Source organism: Myiozetetes cayanensis, unplaced genomic scaffold (assembly GCF_022539395.1).
Source record: "Myiozetetes cayanensis isolate MyiCay16 unplaced genomic scaffold, myiCay2020 scf1, whole genome shotgun sequence".
Classification (NCBI taxonomy): domain Eukaryota; kingdom Metazoa; phylum Chordata; class Aves; order Passeriformes; family Tyrannidae; genus Myiozetetes; species Myiozetetes cayanensis.
In genome coordinates, this window is record NW_026086604.1 from 17,025,443 (window position 1) to 17,053,201 (window position 27,759).

Below are 27,759 nucleotides of genomic sequence, written 5' to 3' on the forward strand. Positions count from 1 at the left end.
TAGAAAGTACCTTTGTCATCTATAAAAATGTTACTGTCAGTTCTAATGTTGTTGATTTTCTACTGTCAGTTCAGTGTTGTTGATTTTACATTCATATATTCATAGAAAACTATCCTTAATGCTTACAGCTCCCTACCATTTATATGTCTCATTTTTATATGCTTAAAAATTTAGACTACAATTTTTGTTTCATGTTCCTAGACTCAACAGTTAATTAATTTAGTTTATTAGTCTTCCAGGCCTGCATCAAAAATTAGTGACTAATTTCTGTTTAAAAGAATCTTAATAATATTCCATATTTTTGATATGGAAAGAGAAAAAAATAGAACTAACTATTAAGCTAATTAGTTTGTTTACTTTGATGTGTGCATGTGCAATGCCTGATAATGTGGACAAATGATTGTCCCTGAGCAATAGGGAAAGCAAAGGTAAGAAGAGTCCTCTCAGTCCCCTGCAAGGATGGAGTCAGCTACAGGGGAAGCAGAGGCTTCTGATGAGCATGGGAGCAGTGGGAGTGAGGTTACCACCATTTTGGAGTTGAAGGAACCATGTCACCTCTGGGAGCAGAAGTAGGGCAGGGGTGATGCTCTGACTGTACGTGGAACCTCCGCATCGCCCCTTCGATCAGTGTATTGACTCTCTCACTGTCCCCTCTAATGCTCCCACAAGCATGACTTTTACCAACTTCTGGGTGCACTGCACTGAAAATGTTATCAATTGCTAGTGAGGTCTATATATTCTGAGTTTTTATGACTCTGCAAAACAACAACCACTGTTGCCATGAATGCGGCCTTCGATTCCTACCCCTCTACTTTCTGCTTGTGGACTTCCTACGAAATTAGTGTCAATGGTCTCTTTGAGCATACCTGACAGAATTTTAACACATTAAAAGTATGCTAGCCCCTTATACTATGAAAACCAGCATCCTGACATGGTTACCATCAGACTCAGGTTTTCCATAACAGAAATTCATTCCCTGAACCTCAAATGGCTGGTCTCGAGCTTGTTGCTCCATGACAACAATGTAGACTTTTGATGCCTTAGCGTAGACTTAAAATGCAATTTGTGGTAACTCTCTGCCTTCTGTTTACTCACTTTAAAATTGAGCTTATCTCTAAACGGTTATTATAAAGTTTTCAATAGTTCAGTTCATGAAACTAAAATAAGTAGGAAAAAAATCCCATATTTGCCTTTTAGGAGTTTGAGAATTTTTACTCATGCATTTAAGAAAAGGCAAGAGTGGAATATTTTGGATGGTCTTTTAATCTGAATCAGGTTATTTTATTAATAATAAACTCAGAATCTAGATATACATGCAAATTCAAAGTCACTTTTCTTCATCCTTTTCTAATAGAAGGTTAAATGGTGTTTAATGGCTGAGTGCCTTGACCTTGCCTGGGACAGACAAGGCTAGAGCTACGCACAGTGAACATCTATAATCAACTTGGAACTCCTGTTAATACAGCAGGTGTTTCTGTCTACCACTGTTGAAAGTGCCAGACCACACAATGATGGCTAGTAAAAAATGTGCTCCTGGCAAACCTTTCTTTCACTGTGTAGTTTTCACTTTCAATTTCACTTTCACAATTTGATGTATTATTCAGAAAACTTCAAAGTCCTTTTATAGGTATTTTATTATATTTTATTATGAAACTCACATAATTTGTGTTTGTCTTTAAAATTAACAGTCTTAATACTGTTGAGGATTTAATGCTTTAAAAATTGGCAGTCGATTCATGGGAGCTTTCAATGGCTTATAATTATAGTAAATCCATAATTTAGAAATTCTCATTGTAGATCAGACTGAAGAAATTAAATCCTGTAGATAAATGTTTTGACTCACAGTGTCTTCCCTGAAGAAGGAATAGGGCCACAATGTTTGTCTAGAAAATTGTGGGTTTTCTTGTGGTTACCCTAAATCGAGTTCACGTGCTTACACTGCTCAGTATTCTGTTTCCTTACCATACCTTCACAAGGACTTCACTTGGCATGCCTGGTACAATTAAAAAAACCACTTGCATAGTGTTACTGTGACAGTGCTTATGAGTAGGAGATATTTGGAATGGTTTTTCCTGAGGGTAGAATATGGTTCTCTAGTCCACTGCAGGATAGAAAACAGAAAAGAAGCATGGAGGGAATGGAAAAGGGAAAGCTGAAGATGTGGAGGGGAATGATGTGGAAATGTTCTTGGGTAATGTTCTGAAAGGACGTTACTGGAAGAACTAATATTAAACATAAAGGTTGTGATCAAGTGACTGAGGATACCATTGAGGGCATAGGGCATGAATCCATAGGAAAACATGCTTCCTTAATTCTGTTATGCACAAACACTTTCCCCCCCCACACACCTTAAGATGACAGGGTTCCAATACAAGCTTGTTTCTTGTTTGGTTTTTTTTTTGGGGGGTGGTGGTGGTGTGGTGTCTCAATTTATTTATTTATTTATTTATTTATTTATTTACTGCATAGGTCTTTTGCAATATGGAAATTGCAGGAGGAGGATGGACAGTTATACAGCACCGAGAAGATGGGAGTGTGGATTTTCAGAAAAGCTGGAAAGAATACAAAATGGTAAGATGAAATATGTGCAATAGCTGTACAATTCGTACAAGTGTCAGATTTCAAATACTACTTCCTATTGTCTTAGGTAGATAGTTCTGCCTATAGTGATGTGGCATGGTCCTGCAGTTTTTATGAGCTACCTTTTGTCATGTCTGTTACTTTTGAAAATGCTTTTTACTCAATTAGTTGAGTATTGTTTCCCATGACTTAGAATTTCTTTGAGGTCAGAAACTGAGATACAAAAAAATGAGATGAGGCCAAAATGCAGCCATTTGTCTCTGGACTTGCTGTAATGTTAAGAGATAATAGGCATGTGATGATGTTCCTAATGCCTGGATGTTTTCAGCTGAGGGGAACTCCTTCGGAACTTGGAGTACCTCAGATAGGAATGAAAATTTTTACTGGGATTTATCCCAAGTCATACAACACGTCTGCCAATCAAGTTCATGTACTGGAAATGTTGATACTTCCAATAGTATTATGAGAAAATAAATAAGTTACCAAATTAAATATGACATGACTTCAAGCAGCCTCTTATCCCTTTGCCAACTCAAAAAAATTTTACTTCAATCTAAATAATTTCTCATTTTTTTCATTTGCTGCCTGTTCATACTTTCTGATGGAACTCCTTTCTCTGAGTCCCTGAGGAGTGGCTTGGACTACAATGATATTTGTAGTGAAATTCTCAGTACTGTGTTATCAGCCTGGCAGAGGAATGTCTTTTTTCTACAGTTTTCAAAAAGCATGAAATGAAGAAAGCGTTTTAAATTTTTTTTTTCTTTAAAAACACAAGTTCAATTCAGTAGAAATTTCTATTGGAAAAAATTCTGTTACAGAACTTACAATTTCAGAAATAAACCCAATATATTATTGAAGCTAAATCTAATTTTGGATTTTATAGATGCTTTCTTTTTAATATTTTTTAATTACTTGAAAATATAAATTATAAAAAAATAATCATTTGGATCAGACCCCTGCTCCTATGGATAGCTAGAGGATATAGTCTGTTTCATAGTATATGTCAACTAAAAGTAATGTTAAAATGACAAAAGATATTTTTAAATAGAATTGCAAAACTGGAAACTTTTTTTAGAATTCTTAATGTTTTAATCTAGCAGAAAACTTTAAAACTGTTTTACTTGATTTTCAAATAAAATATAAAACATTAATTTATTTTGGGGAAACAAAATTGAAGATCAGCTAAGGTTGAAGATGCAGCCAAGTAATTTGCTACATATGGACATTTTCAATTTAAACATATCACAATAATTGAGATTTTCTGTTTCTATCTCTTGTGCTTTTTCTTCTCAGTTATATAAATACAGCCCTTTTAAAGTTATCCCACATGGCCTTTTTCATATATATCTCTTCATGTAGTCAGAGATTTTCCTCTAATTTTCCTCTACAATAGTGTGAGCCTGTTCAGGATTAGATTACATTGATTTTACTAGTTCAAGCAGTCTGAACTAGTTTTGCTTCTCTTTAGGAATGATACAATATTCTAAGGCATCATTTGCTTCTATGAAATTAAAAGGATCTGGTTTTGGACTTTTATTGATATCTTATCCTATAAGTCATGAAACAAGATGGGATTTAGGCTTGCTCTATTTCTATGAACCATTTACCCAAGTAACTATCTTAGGCCCCCTTCAGTAGTTATCATATAACACCAAATATTGAATGTTGAGTGATAGAGGCTAATGGACATTCTGTGTATTACTGGAATATGTGACAGTGTCTGAGCTTCAAGGCAATAACACTACTGATTTAATTCCTTGATTGTTCAGAAAGGGTACATGGAGTCTATTGGACCACATCCCCTCTCCTTGCCGGTGTTTCTTCCCGTGGAAACTGGTTTGTGTGGTGGGGGACACAACGGTACCTGATCTTACTTGAAGTGGTTGAATTTAACATGCATTCTCTCAGCCTGTAGTTCAGACACGGCTTTCCAGATTTGTTAAGATCTTCTCTTTGTGCTTGTATCTAATAATTTCATCATTATATAATTACAGCAATAGTAAGCCTCTGATGCTTCTTTTATTTTCAGTGCATTTAGTTCTTACTGGAAAAGAAATTGGAAAATTGTTGAAGTTTTTCAGTTACAAGAAAGTACTGATTGCCAGTTTCTGAGCTGGACAGGATTTCAGGCCACCAACCAGCTCTACCACTAGAGCCCTCACAATTTATTGACTGTTCCAGTTTCAGGAGGCCGTTCAGATACGCTCTGACTCTAGGATGAGATCCTTACTTGGAAAGGATGCACATAGTCTCTCCAAGGATGAGTGACAGCAGTGCTGATTACAAGAATCACCTGAAAACAAGGCAGTCATTGTCTTTGATGGAGTTTCATGCTGGTGCTTTCAGCTTACATGGAAGTACTTCAATTCCTATTCCAGACACCAACACAACAAGTACATTAAATCAGAGATAAAGTAGCCATAAATCTTTTGAAAGTAGGAAGCACACAACTCCATCCACACGTAAATCACACAGTCAACACCACAAAGTCAGTGCTACTATAGCAACAGTGGCACTAATTTTTCCTCATTGTTCTTTTGACTCTATTTTCACTGGCATTCAATCTCCACTCTGGAAAATAAAGTTACACTTTCTCTGGTATCTAAACCAGTAGTAATAAATACAAAACCTTTTCTGAAGATTTACTGTTATGAATGATTGGTTATGCCACCTTCTTGCTTAGGGGCATTTGTACTTACCAGTATTCTTCAGTTTTGTTATTAGTCTGGTACTGTGCAGTGTAATTTGCATCTCTGAACTAATTTCTGACTATGAAATCTCTTGAGCCATTTCAGTTTTGTACATTCAACAGTAATTGGAATAAATTTAGAGGAAACACCTTAAATTCATCTTCCCATCCTTTTCTTATCAGAATCTACTACATCTGTTCTGCCACACTTCGCAATGAATTTTCTGTTATACTGTTTGTTGCTTATTGGAAAAAAAATGAAGTGGAACAGTGAATAATTTCTGTAACAGTAGGTAAGATCACACTGAAGCAAGCTTCAACCCTGAAGCAAGTTTCAACCATTTTTCATATTTCCTCGCCTGAGGAGGGAAATAAAACACTATTAAGAGTTTTGATCTCCTGAGGAGAATATAATTTTAAAAAACTATTGCTTGCCATCTGCAAATCTAAAACCCTTTTAGAAGGGGGGTTTTCCACAAGCTTACTTTCTAAGACACAATTTCTGGCACTTATTAAGCAGTCATTAGCAATGATGAAATCTAAGTAAATTATTAGTTCATGTGCTAACTTGGCTATCAAAACTTCTTGATAATTTGCCAGTTTTCAGTTCTTGGATGAATGCACCTTTCCCAGTGACTGTCTCCATTTTTGCCAGATTAGGTGATGGAGTGTTAGATTCCCTATTCTCTAGCCTTTTAGCATGTCTAGCTTAATAATTCCCATGAAATTCACAGTATTTATTCCACACTTGATAGCCCAACATTTACTATCAGCTTCTTAGGGGGGCTTCATAGGGGTCAAGTCTGTTGGGGGCTTCCTCAGACCCTTAAAATTACTTTCTTGCTTTCTGTCATTGGATAAGAACTCTCAATAGGTATTTGAAATTGCGTGCCTTGGCCAGCTCACAACAATCCTTTGTCTAGCCAGTTTTTTTTCCTGAATGTCAGTATTTAATTGTGCTGCCTGTCTTAATTGCTATAGTATTGCTATTTTCCTTTCACTGATGAAAGAAAGCTATCACTTTTTTTGGTTATTCTTAATGTCATGAGCTAGATTAGGATCACTTGTACATAGTAGACTCCAAACTGAATTTGTAAGCTTTATGCAACAACCTCCTACCTTTCTGACCAGCAGCTGTCCTTTCATTTGATTTCTTAGTGGCAAGAATGATGTTCAGTGGTAAATTCCACATTCTTTTCATTTCATGTTCCTGATTAACATCTAAGAGTCCAGCAACAGTTCAGTGCTTTAAAAAAGTCTGCTGCCAACTTGTTTCAGAAGTCATCAATATAGCATTTATGTGTGCTTAAAGAGCACGATATCCAGAAGAGCTACAAACCCACTTCCATTTCTGTTGGGGTTTCTTCTTTTTCTCTTCTCCTTTAAGTTGTTTTGTCAAACTGATGGCTGTCTCCATAGCACCAATGCTCTTCTATAGCTTAAATTCTTCACTGACTGAGAGCCAGACCACATAGGTAGTCACCAGAACTTTCTCAGGAAGTATTTTTGGATGCAATTCTAGTGGGTATTTATATTATGTTATCTGGAACAATCTGACTTTCCTCTGAGCCTCAGTAAATTTTAGCTAGTATGTCAAGTTTTGAGATCTGTGTCTTCTGCTTACTTAAAAGACAGCTGAACACCTCTTTGGACTGTAAGTCTTTCACTTCCTTCTAGGCATGATAGTTTTTACCCTTTTTGACATATTTCCTACAGTTCACTTCTGTGAGCAAGCTCTAGTTTGGACATAGGTCCCACTCATTTTCTGGAAGACCTTGTTTGTTGCAGTCAGGCTTTTGGTGACCATGTTTTCATCCCACTACTCCTTGCAAATCCTACATTCCTGAACTATACATAATAAGAGCTATCATTCCAACAAAGATTTTATTTCTTAGTGCCATTGTTCAGTTAATTCTGAAAATTTCCAGAGGTTGTATTTAATTTTTATTTGCAAAGTGATAAACTCCTGTTTTAGAATATGGTCTCTTAATGCTTTTTACTCCATCTCTTTTAAGCCTTATTTTATTTTCTCTTGTGAAAGTTTCAGGTCCATTTTTCAGTTTTGTTATCATTCTTCCTGCCCACTTTTCTTGCCTTTAAACTCTGACAGTATTTTTTGTTCTTTATTGCTTCAGTAACAACACTAAGTTGCATATTTTTCTCATTCAAAATAGGTTTTCACCATTTTGCGAAGTTAATATTGTGTTCGACTTGAACAAAGAGACAAAACCTCAAGCTGTTGTACTGTTCCCTTTTGGAGCATTAATTGATGATGCACATTTCTCTGTTGTAGTTTTATCCATTTAAAAATAGTGTCCAGGTTCTTTTTTTCTCCCCAAATACTTGAAGAATCAAACAACTACAGACAGAACTCCAAACTCTTTCAGTCATTAGATTATGATTCTCATCACTTTCTTTTTCAAGGGAGAGGATGTCTGCATTAAAATGCACAAGGCATATTTTAGAAATTTTTTTGGTAGGTTTCTTGATTCTGGTTCCACTATTTTACTGCAAAGCAACTTCAGGTGTGGGTGGTTTTTTTAAAACAAAAATTACTTAAACCATATGACTTGGCTGAGGAGAATGTTCTTGACAGAAAAAAATAAATTTGTTCATAATTTCAAAGCTCATATTGTGGAAGCAATATCTTCCATAATTCTCAGGGTTTTTAAAGTTAAATATTCTGAATTAATTTTTAATAATTTTCTAGATTATAACTCTTTAAAGTATGTTATGCATTGTTATGGCCACAAAATCTTCACACTTCTTACACTGACAGCCATATTCCCGTGTTCTTTAAAAGGGGACTCAAATCGTATCAAACAGCTCTAAAGGTGGTAGCACCGATCTTTCTGCCTCTATTCCACATTAAATGAGTTTGTGAAAAGCTCATTTTTTTTGATCTTTATTCATGCCAAACTTTTTCCTCAAGACTAAAGAAAAGAGATTGCAGGGAGCTAAAAAATACATTCCACTGCAAGCATATGATGCAGCTCCTGGGTTCACAGGCTGTCAAGTACTGAAATAGCCACTGAAACTAGCTTCACATAACTTTTGTTAGGGAGATTTAAGAAGATGCTGTTGTTGTTCACAGGAACTAAAACACTCATCAGCTTTTCAGTTAATGATTTGTGATTTTGACAGGAATTTTAAATTAGGAAACTTTTATCACCATGTGAAAATGTACACACAAATACTAGAGAGAGATTCCTCGCTACCAACAGGCCAGTAGTGGTTTTATGGTAAGAGGTTTCCTCCATTGATTTTGGAATGGGCTATATTCAAGTCGTTTAGTTTTAGGTCACGAACAGTAATAGAGAGAAATAAAGGCAAAGCAACAAAATACTACACTTAATGTACATATGGTCAGATATGTAAAACTTAAAGTATGACTGTTGATTGATCTAACATGGACATAAATTTTCACTTTCACTGTTATTGCTCCTGAATTTTTTGGCTGGGAAGGACTACTCCAAGTGCAAACATATGCAGCTGTTCTTGATAGATAGCTAATTATATTTTATAATAAGAACCCATGTCTTCCTTCTAATGAGAGCTTTAGTGTTTGAACAGGAGGGACCCAGTGGATGGGGATCCTCCTTCTACTTGACTCATTCCTTCTTTCTCAACTACTAGGTCATACCTGTACTAGCACATTGAACAGGGCCACGGCCTGTGCGTGTGAACAGTTTTGTTACACAAGATCCTCGTCACTAAATTTTATTGGAGTTTCGGTGTGACCCAAATGACATCTATGTATAATGCCCAAGCAGTGAGGGGTAATGGGCCATTCTCAAATGGCAGTTTGCACAGAGTTGCTTTGGTTTTAGACCTGTTAACATAGAATCTTTTCTTATTTGCTTTCTTATGCTGAGCAGAGCAGTAAGTATTGTTCTTCATAGCTTCTTTTTCCCTCTGTGGCTTAGTGAAACACTTGTGAGGTAGAGTTATTGGTTCAAAGAACTTGGGGAGGCATTTTGATGACAACCTGGGAATAGCAAAGGAATACAAAAAGTTTTCCAGAAGGAGGAGAACTTTCATAAAACTATCTGTACTACATCCATGCATCTAGCTAGTAGCTGGAGATGAATCCCATAATTTCTTCAGCAGGAACAGCTTCATGTTTTTTCCCTGCCAGTAACATGAAGTAGTTTGTAAAGTGCCTTGCAATAACAGCATGGTCCCTCCTGCGAAAGTGAAGGATTTGAGAATAGGATTGACCTGTGAGAAAGGCAAAAGCTAGGAAATGCACGTCTTTGGAAAAGATAGAAGTTACGTTGCTTCTGTAGTGTAAGCAAACCAGATAGGTTGGGAGTGGTGGTGGTGTTGAACTAATGTGTTGACTGAATAGCTTATTAGAGTGAGTTATGAGTTCAAGGAGATAAAAAACCACACTTAAGACATGCATAATTCTATTACATACAACAACAAATACATTTCTTATTAGTTTCTTAAGTTTCTTACATCTGAAAAAAATCATTTACTTCAAGGGACTAGGGTAAATGATATGGAAGTAATTTCTTTCTTTCACACATTTACCAAGTAATTTGGATATAAGGAAATGATTTTTGGTGAATGGAATGTGTATTAAGATATTATGTGAGTAACGCCTTTCATAGAGACCCTCCCTTCCATGATAAAGAGTGGCATGTCATGCTAATTTAATGAAAAGGCTCTTCTGACTGAAACTGTTACTCAGATAATTGTCGCTTTCATCAGTGCTATAAAAATAGTCAGCATGTTCTCTGCTTCTCCTGAGATCTAAATCCAGCATGTCCAGTAGAGATAGGCATGATATCAAGGTGGTGAGAGACTATATTCAGTTTTATGAAAATATGCTCATGAGAGTCTTGTGGTACTGAGCAAGGCTTAATCTACAGTGTGCATTTCAACAGAATGATCTAAGGTAGTAAGAATGAAACAATATGTGATTCAGAGAGGGTTGGATCACCAGACTGGGCACCAGAGATGTTACTACACAAGGAAGCATCTTTTTTATTTTGGAGAATACAATTGGATGTAAAATCAAACAAAATGTTGTGTTGGAGCACAGTTGTGTTTTAAATGTGTTTTAAACTCAGCACAGCCTTTCCTATGCAAACATTACTGGATAATTACAGTTTCAGGTGTTGTGTTGACACTTGTGCCTACTTTGCCACCAATGCTTCAATTTAACACCATTAATTGTATGCTGATAGGACTCACATAGTCTTCCAAAGACTGTTGCAAAATAAGTTTTTTGTAATGATATCAAGATTTAGCCTCATTATGCTGAAAGCCTGTAGAGCAGTAGAGCACCATGAAAAAAATTAACGTTATTAAAGAATCTTTCTAACCAAAAGATGGAAACACTGTTTCAGAAGAGCCAGCTGAGATTCTGTGAGGTTGTTCTTAAGATTTGTGACTTGAAAATTTAGTAGAATTGTAGCAGAGGTCTTCCCAAATGACAGTTGTGTGCTCTCATCATGGAAGAGCATTCTCCTCAGGGAGGAGCATCTCCTCTCTGATCTGCTCCATTTGGCACTTGCTGGAGCAGCTCTTCACTTTGGAGCTCATGTTGAATTAGAACTGTAACTTTTTGACTCTGACATCAGTCATCTTCTATTCTTGTTCAAGTGTTTAGTGTAGCAGCTGAGCCAAAGAAAAGATTCAAGGGCAGCCCATAAGTCTGATGCTTGTTTTATTTAGACAGATTATGGGACTGAAATTCAAGTCCCTGCTCAAACTCATAATCAGACGCCCGGTCTTTGCTTCAGGATCTATGCTCCTAGTCATATTCATCTTTGCTGTTTGGGATTAATCGGTGTATTTGGAAAAGAGAATTAAGTTCTACCTCTCCAAAGTATTTTTTTGCAAGAAATGAAACAAAGATACCCTTTTTAAAAACTTTTTCCTTACATTTAAAATTTTTAGCCCTAAAATATACCACTGATTTCTTTGCAAATACTAAACCAGTTATCTTAAGCTTAAGTTATTTTAAGCTCATTTTTTTTTCTTAGGTGATATTAAAAAAATTAATTTTCTTTTACTTGAAACACACTTATATCCCTGGCTCTTATTAGGAGCCACACTAAGTGTCTGTACATTCCTAGGATTCAGTTGTCCTAGAGTGGAAAAGGTGGTTTGGGAGAGAGGCTCTCAATGTAACTTATCTCAACAATAAATTCTCTCTTATTTTCAGTTAAATGGTAAGGAAGTTAGATTGAAATCCAGGCCTGAGGAAGGTGTACTAGTTGTTTTACATGTAGGATACGTATGTAGAAAACTGAGCTGTTTTGGGCCCATTGCCTAGCCAGAGGTAACCTTTGTGCAAGGTTTGCATTTCAAACCTGCATTCTGTCACTGTGACTCTTCTGCATCGGGAATTTTGCTCTAATGATACAGTGTGTATGTTTGAGAAGGAAAAAGTAAAAAGTGAACCTAATTTCTGTATGTCTACTAACATATTTGGTCTAGAATGAAGTGCAACAGCCTGAATTGATGCAGGTTATGAACAATGTTTTGAGACATCTTTCAAATTTGGGATGATTAGACAGACATTTAGGTCTTCATTTAAACTGACAATAGCTTAGTTTTTGTTTTAGTCTTTTGAGAAGGTACCTCTGGATTCAATCTAAACATTTTTTTTAAAACTTGTCAACAAACATTTGTTAGAATTTTCTAGTAAAAGAAAAGTCTGAATATTTAGCATTGTTTTCCCATATTCTTGTAAATTAGCATTATTTAACACATTTGTTGTCTGAGGAAATTAAAATAATTTCTATGACCACATCTTTATTTCAAATAACATAATGAATAATTCAGTGTGATGGAAATGAAATTATACAAGTATTCAAAAAAGTATACAAACCTTTTCTAGAAATTGTCTTCTTAAACAAAATCCATTCCACATTCTCAGCTAAGGCAAAAGGAGCTGAATATTCTTTATGGCTTCTGGAAAGTCATTGCTGCTGTAAAACACTGAATTATTATCTGCTTTATTCAGTGAATTGCCTGACAGAAGATGAACCCATAGGATATATTGACTGTGTCTGGTTTCAATTTTGTTTTGTCTATAAAAAGTCAAAGCTTCCTGTAAGTTTTATCAGACAAAATAAATAAAGCAAGAGAGATAATTGTTTAATGAATCTGGAGCAACATGATTCAAGCAGAATACCCTCTCAGATTTTGCCAAAGCTAATAAAATTCTTTTGCACCCTGCTTATTATTTTTGAATAAGAATCAACTTTGTAAATTCTTAAGGGCATTTTTAAAACCAGCATTGAATTCTATTTCTTTGTTTTTCATGACTGCTTTAGAAATTTTGATTCTGGTAATCACCATGCAATTGGAAATGAACTGATGTAGAACTCAGATGTCATCTAGAGTAAATATTGTATAATCATGTGTTTTTGTCTTTGATTCCTGGTTTGAAGTACTGTCATCTGTACAAAAAGGATAACAAATTACGTTTATATATAATTTTGTTTTCAGAAAAGTTGGGCATTATGTCAGGATTTACAGAATTTATTATATATTTAAAAAAAAATCAGAAAACCCCTTTGTTTCATTGTAGCACATAAATAATTTTAAAATTGTCAGTATATTCTATATTATGGGGGTTTTTTTCTTCTGAAAACAAATGTTATCACATCTACAAGAACAACCTACTCTAAATGTAATACAAAACATCACCTTATGATTCCTTACTGAAAAAGTCTGGGGAAAAAAAATTACTAGTTGTTGATTATTTTTATATCTTGTTTCAGATCAAACTTTGCCAAAATATGATCTTGATGCAATTTTCAGCATCAAAAATATAAATGTTTTCTGTACATGAAGAATAAAATGAACCATTATAATAATCTATGTTAGATCAGCACAAAGATTTCTGTATTCTATTTGTGACTAGTAGGGGACAGTTAAGACAACATATTATTATAATGTGAGCATATTTCCCTACTCTATTCTCCCAGCTTCTGTAGAGTGCTAGTGAGGAAAATGGAGGAGAATTCTGAGAACTTTTGGAAATTTCTGACCTTTCTCTATTATATTAAACTTTTGGGAACTTAAAACCTCTGATGTGCCAGTCATCCCAAAATATTATGCAAACTTCTAGGGAAAAGTAAAATTGACTATTTTTGGAAAAAAATCTAAAGTTTAAAGAATTATTCTCTCTATTTGGAAACATATAAGGAACAAAATATAGAAACATAATGACAAAATAGTGTCTCTTAGTAATTTGAAATACAATTTTGGAACAGTGTTTACAACTCACTGGGTTTCAGAGGGACTTAAAATATAGTTAACTGCAAACACATTCATGAAATACAAATGTTTCTTTTCCTAGTGGATTGATAGCTGAGGCTAACTTGGATCACCTCATGTGCTTCCTTGAGTTTAGGCACAAAACTTTAACACAAATAATTTTGGAAGTATTTACTATAATGATATGAATGCAAAAACCAATGAGTGTGTTGACAGTATATGTGTACTGGGAAATAAAAACATTTAATGACAACTATGAGTCTGCAATAGGTGACTTCTAATGTTAAGTTTTAAGATTTAACTCTGTACCCTAAGGCATTCTCAAAACCAAACTTATTATCCAAAGAAAATGACAAGAATGGTCTTAGGCAAGGCTGTGGGCATCTTATCACTTGGGGTCCCACAGATTTGAGCAGAAGTATAAACTTAAATGGTATAGTGTAAACTAAAATGCTTGGATTTCATTACTGAATTTTAATTAAGGAACGATTACTGAATTCTCTCATGAACAGCAGAATTAATGATGTCTAGTTTTCTGTGGATTTTTGTCCTGTGTCCCACATAGAACTCCCATTCTTATTACTAATAGTCTCCTGAATCCCTATTATTTTCCAAGATTCTCTGTGGCAGAACTTAAGCTCCCCTTTTATGTCCCTCAAATCTCTCCCAGATGTCTAAGGATCCTCTGAGGCAATACATGCTCAGCATCTGCACTTGGCCAGCTGCTCTGCATGTCCTTGTAGGCAACTGCTGAGCTTCTACTTCAGCCTTTCTCCAATCACAGACACCAGTTCTCCTGAAACCTCGTTGAACTTCAAGTTTGTGTGATTTTTAACCCAAGCTCAAAAGTGTTCAAAAAGTATTGCACAAAAAAATTTTATGGCTTAGAAAAGAAAAAAATATTTTGTATTTGAAGACAAAATTCTAAAATGTACTTTGGAAGCTAAAGATCTTGAAGGTAAATTGGAAGAACCAAGCACAACTGCTTTCTTTGGCAGCTTATGCGTTGGAAATGGGAACCCAAAATTAAATAGTTTTTGGGGGGGGAGGGGTGTGGTTGGCTAATATTTCATCATTCTGTTCTGCAAACAAAAGCTTACATATCTCAGTCAAGTACTAGTGTTCTTGTAGTAGAGACAGTCTAAGTAAGATATAAAAAAGCAGAGTTCTGTTGTTATTAAGTCAGTCAAAGTAACTGGAAAAACCCAGCATGCATGCAAGTCTTTCTTCAGCTCTGAAATATAGGCAGTAAACTGCAGACTAAATACAGGTTGGAAACAGTTGAGTTTGGCATAATAAAATTATACCTGAAGAAATTGTTGCCAACTCTGCTTACAGAAATGTACTGTTTCTCTCTGGTTTAGATCTATGAAAGCTTTGAGTGCCTGTTTGTTTGTTTATTTCTTTCTAGCCATATTAGGTGTTTAATAAAGTACATTACCTCTCCTTAGGAACGTTCCTTTCTTCAGAGCTGTGTTTTATATCCCGCTTACTGCCTTGGTTGCATTTCTAACTTAGTTTCGGTATTGTAGCCACTTATAGTAAGATTCAGTTTTTCATAACTAATGTGGTGGCTTTCCTCAGAATTTTTAATATTCCTTTCTATATTCCTTCTGTTCCCTGTTGCTGAAGCTTCATTTCCTCAGGTCAGGAGAGCAAGCCACCTAGTGATAGATTTTCATCTTAGTGTAATAACAGGTGTGGAAAGGGAGATGGAAGTGTAAATGAGAAGAATAAAAATTATTATTTCAGAATAATTATATATGGTGTCTGGAGTTTCTATAGAATACATATGGGAACACATAATGTTAAAAAATCCACATGTATTACATGCTGAATAGGCTGTAATCCAAATAAGATAAGCCATGTACAATTCAACAAAGCCACAGTTCAAAGGGGAGTCCCTTCAGCTTTCCAGCTCTGGGAAAAAGGGAGAGATAATTTCCTGAAAATCTTCCTTTAAAGAAAGACAGTTGATGATGATGATAATAATTATATATATTTTGTGAATAAAACCCTTGTAGACTGCAAAGAAATCTACTTTGACTGATATATGAACAACTGTGTTCCACTTCTACTTTCTGCATTTTAGGGAAACAAACTTCCCGTTAGGTAGTAATGCAGAGCATATTTTGCCTTCCTCTGAAACAAGTGGCAGTGACCAGCAGTGCTTGAAGATGTCAGAGACAAACCACTGATTGCTGTGATATTACACTGCCAAAGATGCTGGAACAGGAGATGCCATGTGTGAGTCACAGGGTAGAGAGACAAGGCAAGAAGATATAAAGAATCAAAATAACAGATAGAAAAGAGTTATAACTACAGAAGGTTATGTCATCTGTAGACAGGGTTCATACAGGTGAGGAACCAGCTTTTGTATTTTAAGGACGTGTAAAGCCAAATATGCATGTGAATTACATCAAAGAACTAGGTGAAAGATAACAGAAGCATCATAATGGAAAAGCTTGAGGAGCAGGAGCTCACACTGGAAGATAGACGTGTTCAAAGCATGATATCACCAGTATTAGCTACAGCCAGTATTTGCAGAGACTCGTGTAGGAAATAATCTTCTTGAGAAAGGGGATATAATGAAATAACGTAAAGGAAAAAGCCAACTAATAGTATCCTCCCATATTTCAGTTTGAGACTTCTCTCAGACTTACCACAGATAACTGAATTTCAATTCTTGAAGATTAAACATTTTGTCCGTGGGGATCAGTTGATGGTCTTTGAGCCAAAATAGCAGAGATGCTTACTCAAAACATAAACTAATGTACTCAGAGTAGCCAAACATGGCATGTCTTCTCAGCCTCTAGTATCAGTGAGTCACCAAATATTGTTATTAGCTTAGGTAGGGCAGTGAAAACAAAAATGACTCCTGAGGAAAGTACTTTCTAATGTAATTCCCTGGAGAAACAACAGCAGTAACAAAAATCCCTCAATTTTTTTTTTATTTTTTGGTCCAATCAAACTTCTAAGTTTCTAAATTTTTTAAATTAAATTTCTTTAGATGTTTGAAGCTAATATACCTATGGGTTGGCTAAGTGAGTATTAACTGTACATGGCCTCTGGGGAGCAGGATTTCATCCTCAATAAATGCAACTAATCAGGTCTGGAGCCAGAGCAATGCAATTATGAAAAAAAGAGAGAGAGGGTTCTACTTTCAATGTTTTCATCTCATGTTATGAGTGACTGAAACATTATATAGAGAAGATCAATGTCTTGCCAATGGGTCCCACAGCCACATTTCTCTTTGTCTAACCTTTAGTCCCAAGGAAATCTCCTTATTTTAACCCTTTTAAAATATGTACTTTCTGGATATAATCCAATCTTTCATTTGATTTGAAATTTCCACAAGGTCTTCTAAAACACTCCTGGAACATCATTATAAGCAAATCAGAAGATTTCTCATTCCATTTTTCCTATCTTAAGAAATATGAATAAGAACAGTCATGTTGGAATAGTTCTTCACAAGTAAAGATTATGGTTTAAAATAATTTTTACTATTTAAAGAGAAAGAAAAGGAAAATGAGAAATGGAACCAGGAGTTCTCAGGTATGAACTAATAGTTTATGAAGAAAAACAATTCTAATATAAAGTAAATAAATTAATGACATTAAATAAAACTTTAATGTAGCAAAATATTCACTACAATTCAAACAACTTTAAGACCTGGGAAATGCATAAAAATATAGGTCTAGGAATACATTTTGAAAATTGATTATACTTTTTCTTTCATTATTATTTTTCCATGTTTCCATTTTCCCTAACTGGAAATAAGATCATCTGAATATATGAAATGTGAGGAGAGCTAAGTACCTTAAATATTCTACTCTTTGTTATTTTTCATTTTTAGAAAATAAAGTTACAGTACCCTCTCCTGTGCTTTAGGATGGTGTATAGGAACAGGCACTAACCTGTCCAGTAGGTCTTATATACAGAAGAGAATTTTAAACTACAAACTTCCCTCCTTTAGTTGTGGCAGATACCTGACAGGAAAGGTATTGTCCATTGTCCTTTAAAGATTAAGACATGAGCTATCACCCACAACTAGCTTGAATTTGGTGTATAACTTAAGCTTAATTTAATCTTTTATAATGAATAGAAGAATTCTGTTTTGACTTGATTATCTTAATAATAACTAGGTTTGACACCATATGAAATGTATTATAGAATATGACTATGTCCAGTATTCACACTGAAGGATGTGCAAATACATCATACTATTAGTATCATGTAACTGGAAAATTATTTTCAACTGATAACCTCAACTGCTCTCCAAAATATCAGTTGAACTGCATGACATTCCTACATCTTACATATTAGTAGAGTCCTTTTAGAGACAGTTTAACCACAGCACAGAAAGCTATGACAGTAGTTAGAATGTGCAGATAAAACATACTGGTTGTTTTATTATTGTATAAAGGTTCTACCAATTACAATAATTGCATCTAGTTATTTTGCCAACTTTTTTTCTAGGGTTTTGGTAGCCCATCAGGTGAACATTGGCTGGGAAATGAATTTATCTTTGCAATAACAAGTCAAAGGCAATATTCTCTAAGAATTGAATTAATGGACTGGGAAGGAAACCGGGCATACTCACAGTATGACAGATTTCACATAGGAAATGAAAAACAGAATTACAGGTAAGAATCTGTTGAAATTTTTTTGACTCTGCTGAGTGATAAATATTGTTCATTGTTCACTTGTTAAATACGAGAAAGGATAACAATATGATACTGATTTTCATCAAAAGTGAGTAGAGAGTAAAAACAAAATAGAAATAAGTTTTCTCACTGATGGGAAGATTGAATAAACCTAACACATCTGAGAACAAGGGATCTTGTTGGCTGGTAGAACTGCTAAAAATTGTGTAACTTTTACTATCAGAACTGAATATTAATTGAATAGCAAAATGTTAGGATTGTGCATTACAACATAAAGGATTTCTACCTCAGAAGCATTAAACTGAAACAATGGACACTGGGATAGAAGACCAAAAATACTGTTAAACCATCTGATATTTCCAGACTAAAAATTCAGTGTAAATGAAGAGGAAAAACAGAATAGTGGATCCTCTTTTGAGGGAATAATATACAAAACTTTTTTCAATAATATTTTGTCCCCTATTTTTTTTAAGATAAAAATGTAGGAAACTTAAATCAGCTTATTTAAAAACAACAAAACAAACAAACAAAACAAAAAAACACCAACCAAACGAACAAACAAAAAAGGAACAACTTGAAGATACAGGAAGTTTGGATGATTTAAGTAGCTGATTTAATTTTTCTTTAATCATTGCTTCATCTGAACAGACAGTACAACGCTGAAAAAAGAGAATGAAACCCATAAATATATCCAAATTATTTATTACAGCACATCTAGTTAGCATAAGATTTAGGAGAGAAACAAATATATTGTAAACCCAAACATTCAAGTCATAGCATGTGGAACTAGGTTGGTATTCAGATCTTTAAATTCAAGTAACATGATTCTCAGAAATGCTGGTTGCATCCCTTCCCCCAAGGCCCCAGAGAAATGGAAGTGAGAGCAATTTGCTCTTTCTGCTGACAGGGCTCTGCCCAGGTGGGACACAAAGCAGTGCCCCTCTGGGGTTTCTCACAGGGCAGTACTACATGGTATAGAAGTGCAAAAGCTACATTTAGAAGCATCAGTAAGAGTTTAGCTCCTACATAAAGAAAGGAGTATCCGTTATTACAAGAATGCATCCTATGACATAAAAACTCTTTATTTTGCTTGCCAGCATCACTATCTGTGATAGAAGCAACTCCAGAAGGCTGGCTGAATAAAAACCTGATTACTGAGTCCTAAATAGCTGGCCACCCTTCAGAGAATGCTGTTTTCCCTTTATCTGAGGAGCTGCCATGAAGGATTTAAATGATTCCTCTGAAGTTGAAAACCACAGTTCCCAAACTCCTGCTCTGAGTGCTTTTCCTTCACAATTGTCGGGCGTTTGCCATGTTTGCTTTCAGTGCCTCAAACGCAAAACTGCATACCTTTACAAAACTTTAGTTGCTGTTATTTGAAATAGTTTTGCCAAACAAACTAGGTACTTTCCTATTTTGGAAGCTCTTAGGATTTTCTTATGATGAACCACATTAAATGTTTCTGTTAGCAAAAATAAGTAATTGTAGGCTGACTACTCACATTACATTCAAATAGTATAAGTTCACTAAGTAATAATAACCAGTAAAGAGACAAGTTTCTAAGGTAGCTGGACAGTGGATCAAGGAGATCTGAAATGGAGAAAGGGCATTGAAATAAAAGGAAAAGCTCAAGAAGTGGAACATCTTTAATTTATGCTATGGCAGTACCTTGTACATTTGAAAGACATGAAAAAAACATAAGGTTCCAGATCTCATATTTGAATATAGTAAATTAAAAAAAAAACACCACCAACAAAAGAAACACTAAACATGAAGTGATAAAATTTGCTTGAGAAAATATGGAAAATCATTTTCATACTGTTTTTCCAAAATCCAGCCCCAACCTTACAGAAAGTTTGATTCAGTCTGGATAACTCCCAATTGGTGATTTCAGAAGGGTTCTGTTTTTTCTCTGGGCTGTTTGTATTCTCTTTACTACTTTTTATTAGCCTACAGAATCTATGATTAAAAAGGGTAATGCTGAACATATGTAAGTTTAAATTTTCTCTTTCTAAATGAGACAGCTCCAAAAGGTTTGCTGGGAATGCAAAATAAAATCTATTTATCCCAGATGATGACAGGGAGGAAGGTCGGGTTGAGAAGGTGAATACTGAAGCAGTAAATGTGTAATGCTAAATGATAACTGAACAGGAAAATCAATGTTGCACCACATGTGAAAGCTTCAATAACAGTATCTAAATGATTAATTTCTTTTAGAACATCCTTAGTTTTTTTATTTTCACAGGATGATTACACAGAGGTTGTCTGTAAATATGATGAAAATATCTGTGAATTTCTTTGCAATCTTACACTGTGGCAAGTAAAATCTACATAGAGTAAGAAGAGTCATCTTGCAGATCTCCCATTTAGTTAAGTGTTTCTTAATTTAATTAAGAATTATTCATAGAACTATAAAAAAATTAGTTGAAAGAGAATCCTAGAAGACCCACAACCTCTTCTCTTTTCCTGTGTAGACTCTGCCTAGCCCGCTCTTGATAGTCTGTTGACATTGTTTGATGTTCACAGGAGCTATACAGCTATGACACACTGATGCTCTGACCTGTGTCCTCAGACCCTGGAGAATTAAACAGGAAGAGTAACCATGTGTTGGGATTTCAGGCACCACAGTTCATAATCCAACATATTAGTTAATGAAAACAGATATACTGATGCTGAATTTTCAGCATTAGTAATTTCAGCCTGCACATACATCTGGTTTTGCTACTCATAATACAGGTGACACATTTCCAAACAAAAAATGCGATGGAGAATGGGGGAATTACAATTTTTAATTGGCTGAGCTATTTGTACCACAGAACCCTCAGGGAGGTTGAATAGATACCTCATTATGACAATATATTCTGGTATTTAGTCACTCTTTTATTTAGAAAAGCTTTCTGCTGCTGCAGTGACTCACTAACTTTGGTCCTATCCATAGAGAAACATAATTAAATTATGAGACTGTGCTGCTCAGCTGATCAAGACTTTGTGATTGCTGTAGGTATAGGTGAAATCTGATGATGGACAGCGAACATCCTAACTTGAACATCATCTGTGAGTGAATCATGGACTTAAGGTGGTGGCTGACCTTTGATAGTTAAAATTAAGGAGAACAGACTTTATGTTGGAACCAGCATGAGAAAGTGATTACAAAATTTTATGAGAAAGTGAAAGAGAGCACAGATACATTTTTAGCAGAGCACTCAAGAGACAAGTTGACAGGAGAGTAATAGTCATGTAGAGAAGAATCAGGTGTATGCAGTGGCTCTTCAGACTTTGCTTTGGAAAACCAAATCAGTTGTTCAATGTAAATGAACAGTCATTAAATTTTATGAGATCTGGTAGCAGAGAATATTTAGTTCACTGAGTATAGTGTTGGACTTTAAGGTCTTGTTTGATTAAAAGTTTGTATATTTAGTTTCAGCAATAGTATTATTTCTCTCTTTTTTCTTAGGCAAATTAGGTAGGTAATCTGACATCAGAAGCCTTGATGTAATATTAATCTTTGATTTGTTTTTAAGTTGGAGGCTATTGAGTTATTTGATCACTATTATTGAACTAATGATGGAATTTATTGTAAAAAATTCTCACATATTTCTGTAAAGTAGAAAAGAAAATATTTGTTCGTTCAGTCTTTTAAGTTGTACTGATGAAAATGCTCTAATAGATAGTAAAGTAAGTATTATTTGCCAGTACAACTTTTATGGTGGCAGCTGGTTTTATGTATCTTTAATTAAAAAACATATTCCACATAGTATTGCTGTTTCAGAAGCAGGACATAAACAGGCCATTGTCACTTCCTCAGTGTACAGTATCTCATTTTTACATATTGGTGTGGTTCTTTATTAACCAGGCTTTTCAATGATATATTTGCTGTAAATAACACTTTATTCTTGTGTCACTTAAGTTTTTTAGGTAAAACAGGGAATCATGCTGACTTGTAAGTTTTTTGAGCCATCTGCTTAGCTTCTTCTGTGTTGTTTGTACCACAGTAAGCCTTCAAAGGATCTATTCTCAAATGAGGAAGAAAAAGTACACTGGGGAACACATAGGAAATCTGTAGCAAAGCAAAAACAATAAACACAGATCCTCTTGAGACCCAGTCCTGTGCCCAAACCCCAGCACTTTTCCCACCAAATATTAAAATTACAGAATAATTTAAAAAATAGACATGGTGAAAAAATTTAAGCCCAGAGTAATTCACTTTTCTTTGGAAGCTTGAAATTCAATTTGGAAGTCTGTTTCAGAGGAAATATTTATGAACAATCCTATTCAGAGACAGAATGATATCTCTGATATACATACTTTCTATGATTTGAAAATATACTTCATATATTTTATACCAATGGTAAAAAATGGATAATATGGAAGAAAAGATTTAGTATTTCCCTGTATATATAAATATCTGGCTTAGATTATTTTATTTTATTCAACAACATTATCAACCTTGTAATGTTCCATGAAGTCTAACTACTAGAAGTGCAGGGATTCAATTTGATGCCCATTAACCAGTGATCTTTCTGGATTGAGGCCAGTGTTGCTATATTATATCAGTGACTAAAACTCACTGGCAGTCCATGCACTATCTCTAAATGTAAGCAGAAATGAAATATAATGACTTCTGTGACTGAAAGTCAATGTAAATGTACTTATAGAATTTAGGAATAAAACAAATTTTACTTAATCCACATAAATCCCTATATATACTATCCATCCACAGCTAATCATTTCCCACCTCTAACTACATAAAATTCATTTATAGTTCAATATACAATAGCCGTGACTGTGCTGAAGCAGGAACAGAGGTTTTCTTCTTCTTTGTTATGGAATATACTGAGAATGCAGTGAGACATGATGGTTACACTGTAGAAGCTGAAGTCTTAAGAAGAGGAGCCAGGGGCTCTTGAGGTAATAGGAACCAAGAGACAAACACCAGTGAAGAATTCAGAGGAATTAAGGGTTATTCCTCTAAGAAGGTAACACAGCTGACAGCCCAGCTGAAGTGCCTTTACACCAGTGCCCATGGCATGGCCAACACCCAGGAGGAGTTGGAAGCCACCCTGCTGCTGGAAAGCTAAGAATTAGTTGCTATTACTGAAACTGGCTGGGATGAATCCCCTGACTAGAGTGTGGCTATCAGTGACTACAGGCTGTTCAGAAGGGACAGGCAAGGAGGAGGTATGGAGGCATTACCCTCTACATCAGTAAATGTGAAGAGTTGTTCCTGAAGAACAGCCACAAGCAGGTTGAAAGCTTATGGATAAGAATTAGAGAATGAGGCAACAAAGGGAACCTGATGATTGTTGTAGAGGAAGGTAATTCTGCCCCTCTACTCTGTTGTTGTGAGACCCCACCTGGAGTGTTGCATCCAGTCAGGGGTTCCTCAGCACAGGAAAAACATGGACCTGTTGGAGTAAGTCCAGAGAAAGGCAATCAAGAAAATCACAGTCTGAAACCCCGCTCCTGTGAAGGCAAGGCTGAGGGAGCTGGGATTGTTCAGCCTGGAGAAGCAAAGGCTCGAGGGAGATCTTAGAGAACCTTTCAGTACTTAAGAAAAACAGGGACAGAGTTTTTAGTAGGGCATGTTGTCATAAGACAAGAGATATTGGTTTTAAACTAAAAGAGGGTAGATATAGGCTAGATATAAGGAAGAAATTTTTTACAATGAGGGTGGTGAAATACCAGAACAAAATGGTGGTAGATGCCACATCCCTGGAAATGTTCGGGTGGAACAGGGCTCCAAGCAACCTGATTTGTTTGAAGATGTCCCTACTTACTAGGAGGGGCTTGGACTAGATGACCTTTAAAGATCCCTTCTAATACAAACTTCTGTGGTGCTATGATTCTATGATTGTATTATGATACTGAACACTGTAAAGGATTCATATATACAAGGTCAGCCCAGAAAAAATGTGATTTATCAGAAAATATCTGCTTAAAAATGTTTTATTTTAGTCATAAATAATGCTGAACTCCTTAAGTTATGATTATCTAAGATATGGAGGAAATAAACTCATATAAAAGCTTTACAAGGTGTATACAGTTGTTTGTACAGCAGCCTTGTTTCCAAAGAGGAAAGCAAAACCTCTAGTGTAGGTCACACTCAGAATTTATCTGCTGTAACAATGGCCTAACCATTTTTGTGTATCTACTTATTCATCAATAAAAGGTAGATATATGTTATCTATTTCCATTACCAGATCTTTTTCAAGCTGTCTCCAAACTGTAGATGTCTTCAGTCTTGATTTTCTCTATCCTTTTCCCTCAACTGGTTAATTTTCAATTATCTTCTCCAAATTGATATATTTCCTTCATGAAAACTGGATAATTCTTCTCCATATATTCAGTTTCATGTGCTGGAAGAAACCACCCTCCAGTAGCTTTTTCTAGGCTATTGTTAAGAAACTTTCAATAATTAAATTTGATTATGCTTTTATGTTTCTAGAAACTTTTCTTTCCTTTGACATTTTAGGGCTTTTCAACCACATATCTGGAAAGAAGCTTGTTTTCCAATATGTTCCACTACAGCAATCACTATGGAACATAGTGGGCATGTCATTATCTCCTCCTCCAGACTCCTAGATTCATTTTTTAAGAAAAGCAAAATATATGAGCAAGAACAAAAGCATCTTAATTTCCCATAAAACTTATCTACAATAAAATAAACTTCCATTCAAACTACTGATTACTTGAGGCAAAGAAAAAGATATTTTGTAACAATTTTCTAGTCTTAAGCATCAACCTGGATTTAATGAATTGAAGTGATTAATCACAAGGCAGACTTGTTTTCCTACAGGTAGGTAAGATAAAGATTTTCAGTGCTAACATTAAAGCTGTTAAACCCTAGGAACAGACTGCAGGACCCTATCTGAGACACTGGATCCTCTGTGCATGCCTGGAGAGAGATAAGCTCCTTAGACAGAAGCCAAATCAGGCAACATGCAGAGCAGAGAGCTGCCTAGAGTTAACCATTAGGAAATTCTGAAAATAGCAAGGCATCCATTTATATCCACTGACAATTCACAGTTCACAGCCTGAAGGTAGGAGACAATGTCTTGTCTTACTTGGAAAAGAAACTAAAGACTCCAGGTTAATGCATTCATTTGCCAGAGGGTATCCAGACCACAGCTGTTGCCTCCCAGGAGAAAGCAGCAATCCGTGCTGCAAAGAAACAGGCTGGTCGAAGCTCTGATACTGTTACTGTGACAGGAAGAATTCACTGAATGAATATTTTCAGTGAGGTGGGAGAGGGATTTCTAAGGCTATGCTCCCTCCTCCATGTCTCATTTTGAATTAACTAGGCTTTTATTAAGTTATATGTTATGAAGTAGTGAGTTCTTTTCTACTACAGACTTATATTTGTACTCCCTTTGAGGATCAGTGAATCCTGAACAATATTTTTGCAGCAGGACACATGTTGCTGGTTATGGTATTGTGAAGGAAGTTTTGTGTTGTTGAGTCAGTAAAACCCACAACTCCTCCATGGTAGGTAGTCACTCAGATTAATAAATTGTTACATGAAAAGTGAAGAGTATCAGTCACTAGTAGCTGAACAACTTACTATCTAGTGAGGATCTCTACAGAAAAAAAAAAGTAGTAGGTTTATGTGGGAACAATATCATTTGAAACAAGAACAGGGTAGTGGAATCCTTGCTGAGGGCACACAAGCCTGAGAGAACTCTTTAATGTATGAAAGTACTGGCAGAAAAATTGTCAATAGAAAGGTGGTAGTGATCATACTTGTTACATATTATAGCTCAGTGGAAATTTCACCAGCTGTGCCCCAGCTAACAGGGGCAGACAGAGTATGATGTGGCATCTAAGAGAAAGCTGCACAGACTTTAATAAGGTATTTGCCAATTTTTCATTCTCCAATTCAAAATTACTTCTCTCATCTTGTTTTTATTATCTTTAATCTACATTATTGATCTCCTTGTTGAGTGTTGCTCTCTTTTAAGCCTCTGTTGCTTTATGCATTAAGAATGCCAAAGAAGTACTTTTAAGAAATTTATATAATCCTGTTGTGAAGGGACTTCACTGTCCCAAGGTAAGAGCTCCCAGTTTTACCAGCTCTCCTTACCGAGAAAAGCTATGTTTCTTTAACTTCTGTCAAAGCATTCACAAAGAACTTAAACCTACTGATGTTTTTGTTAGTGTAGAATTTAGCACAGAATCCAGTAACATTGTTTCTTCCTCTCTACTGGGCTTTGACATGAAAGAGTTCCTGAATAAAAAGATCTTGTGAGGAATTTTTTTTTGGTCAAAACTATTATGTGTAGAATATTCAGACATATCCAAGAACATATGGCATTAAATTCAGACTATTTATCACAGGGACATATGTGATGTGATATTTGCTTCAACTTCTATTAAAAAAAAAAGTTTTAATATTTAATGTTACAATAATTTTCTTGTAACTTTTTCACTGTTTAAGTTCACCTAATTCTTGTATAACATAAGCGTTAAAACTCTCTGCAACTCGTAGTAATTATGAGAATGTAGGTTAGCATAGTGAAAATTTGTGTACAAAGTGTAAGGGATATATGTAAGGATATCAGATAAATATAGCATCATAGTGTGAGAGTTTCATTAATGTTTGCTAATCAATATGCTTACAATTTAGGATTGCAGTATAATGCATCTATAAGTTTAAGGGTGCAAAATGAAAGGCTAAGGCAAAAGTAAAATGCAGAACAAGGAAAAAAGTTTCTCAGTAAAAATACAAAATATTTCTGCATTGGAATAGTTTCTTTAATGCAGATTCCCTGATTGTATCATTCTCAATTTCCACAATTTTCACAATTAGCCAAAAATTGAAACTTAAATACTCCACAGTGCAGAAGTATGAGACTGGTAGGCCCCCTTTACAATTTCTAACAGAGATGTGTGCTGTCTGTGCCCCTTTAGCTGTTGACTCTCAGCCTACCCTCTGAGCCAAACAGAAGCTGGGTAGACCTGTCAATGTGGCATCGAGCCCAAGCATCCTGCCCCTGAGTAGGTTCAGTGTCACTCTTGTTACGACAGTACAGCTTCCAGCCAGGATGGAGTGTGGGCAGAATGAGCTCATGTCTGCTCAGAGTACTGACAGAGAAAGCTTTCATCTGCCTGAAAAACACATGCAGAAATTCTTAGAGTGACCCCTATTTAATCTAGTATGTACATGGTTAAAAGTCTCTGAAGTCTGTTACCAGCATCCCAGACAACCAGCCCCAGGGCTTTTTTCACCTCTTTTTATCATTAACAGCTCTGTTGGCAAGGTTTCTAGAGCCTGATCCTGAGAACACTTTTTTTCACTATATTTTCAGATTAATACCAGCAAAGTGATGTGGTATTTTCTGTAAGTTTGATTCTTTCATGAGTCAAAAAGTAAAGTGTACCCGGGGGCCTAGAGAGAATTTTGGAAAGGGATCATCCCAGATGTTTCCATAGTCATTAATTGCATCAATTTTTAAGAATTTTTTGTTGATTTGGTTTTGTGGTTTGTTTTTATTTGTCTTTTTTTTTCCTGTCAAGTGGAAACATACTTGATTTTGCTGTCTCTCTCTTTAATATCAATAAAGAGTGATATTGTTCATT

General features: G+C 35.4%; 1 protein-coding gene across 1 annotated transcript in view; it reads left to right on the forward strand.

The window, feature by feature from the left end:
• The window catches only part of ANGPT1 (angiopoietin 1), a 155,088-nt gene that overhangs the window by 101,999 nt on the left and 25,330 nt on the right, over positions 1–27,759 (forward strand). Inside the window, exons 6-7 of the mRNA XM_050305783.1 lie at positions 2,470–2,571; positions 17,996–18,162. Coding sequence (XP_050161740.1) covers positions 2,470–2,571; positions 17,996–18,162 — 269 coding nt within the window. The remainder of the gene's footprint in view (positions 1–2,469; positions 2,572–17,995; positions 18,163–27,759) is intronic.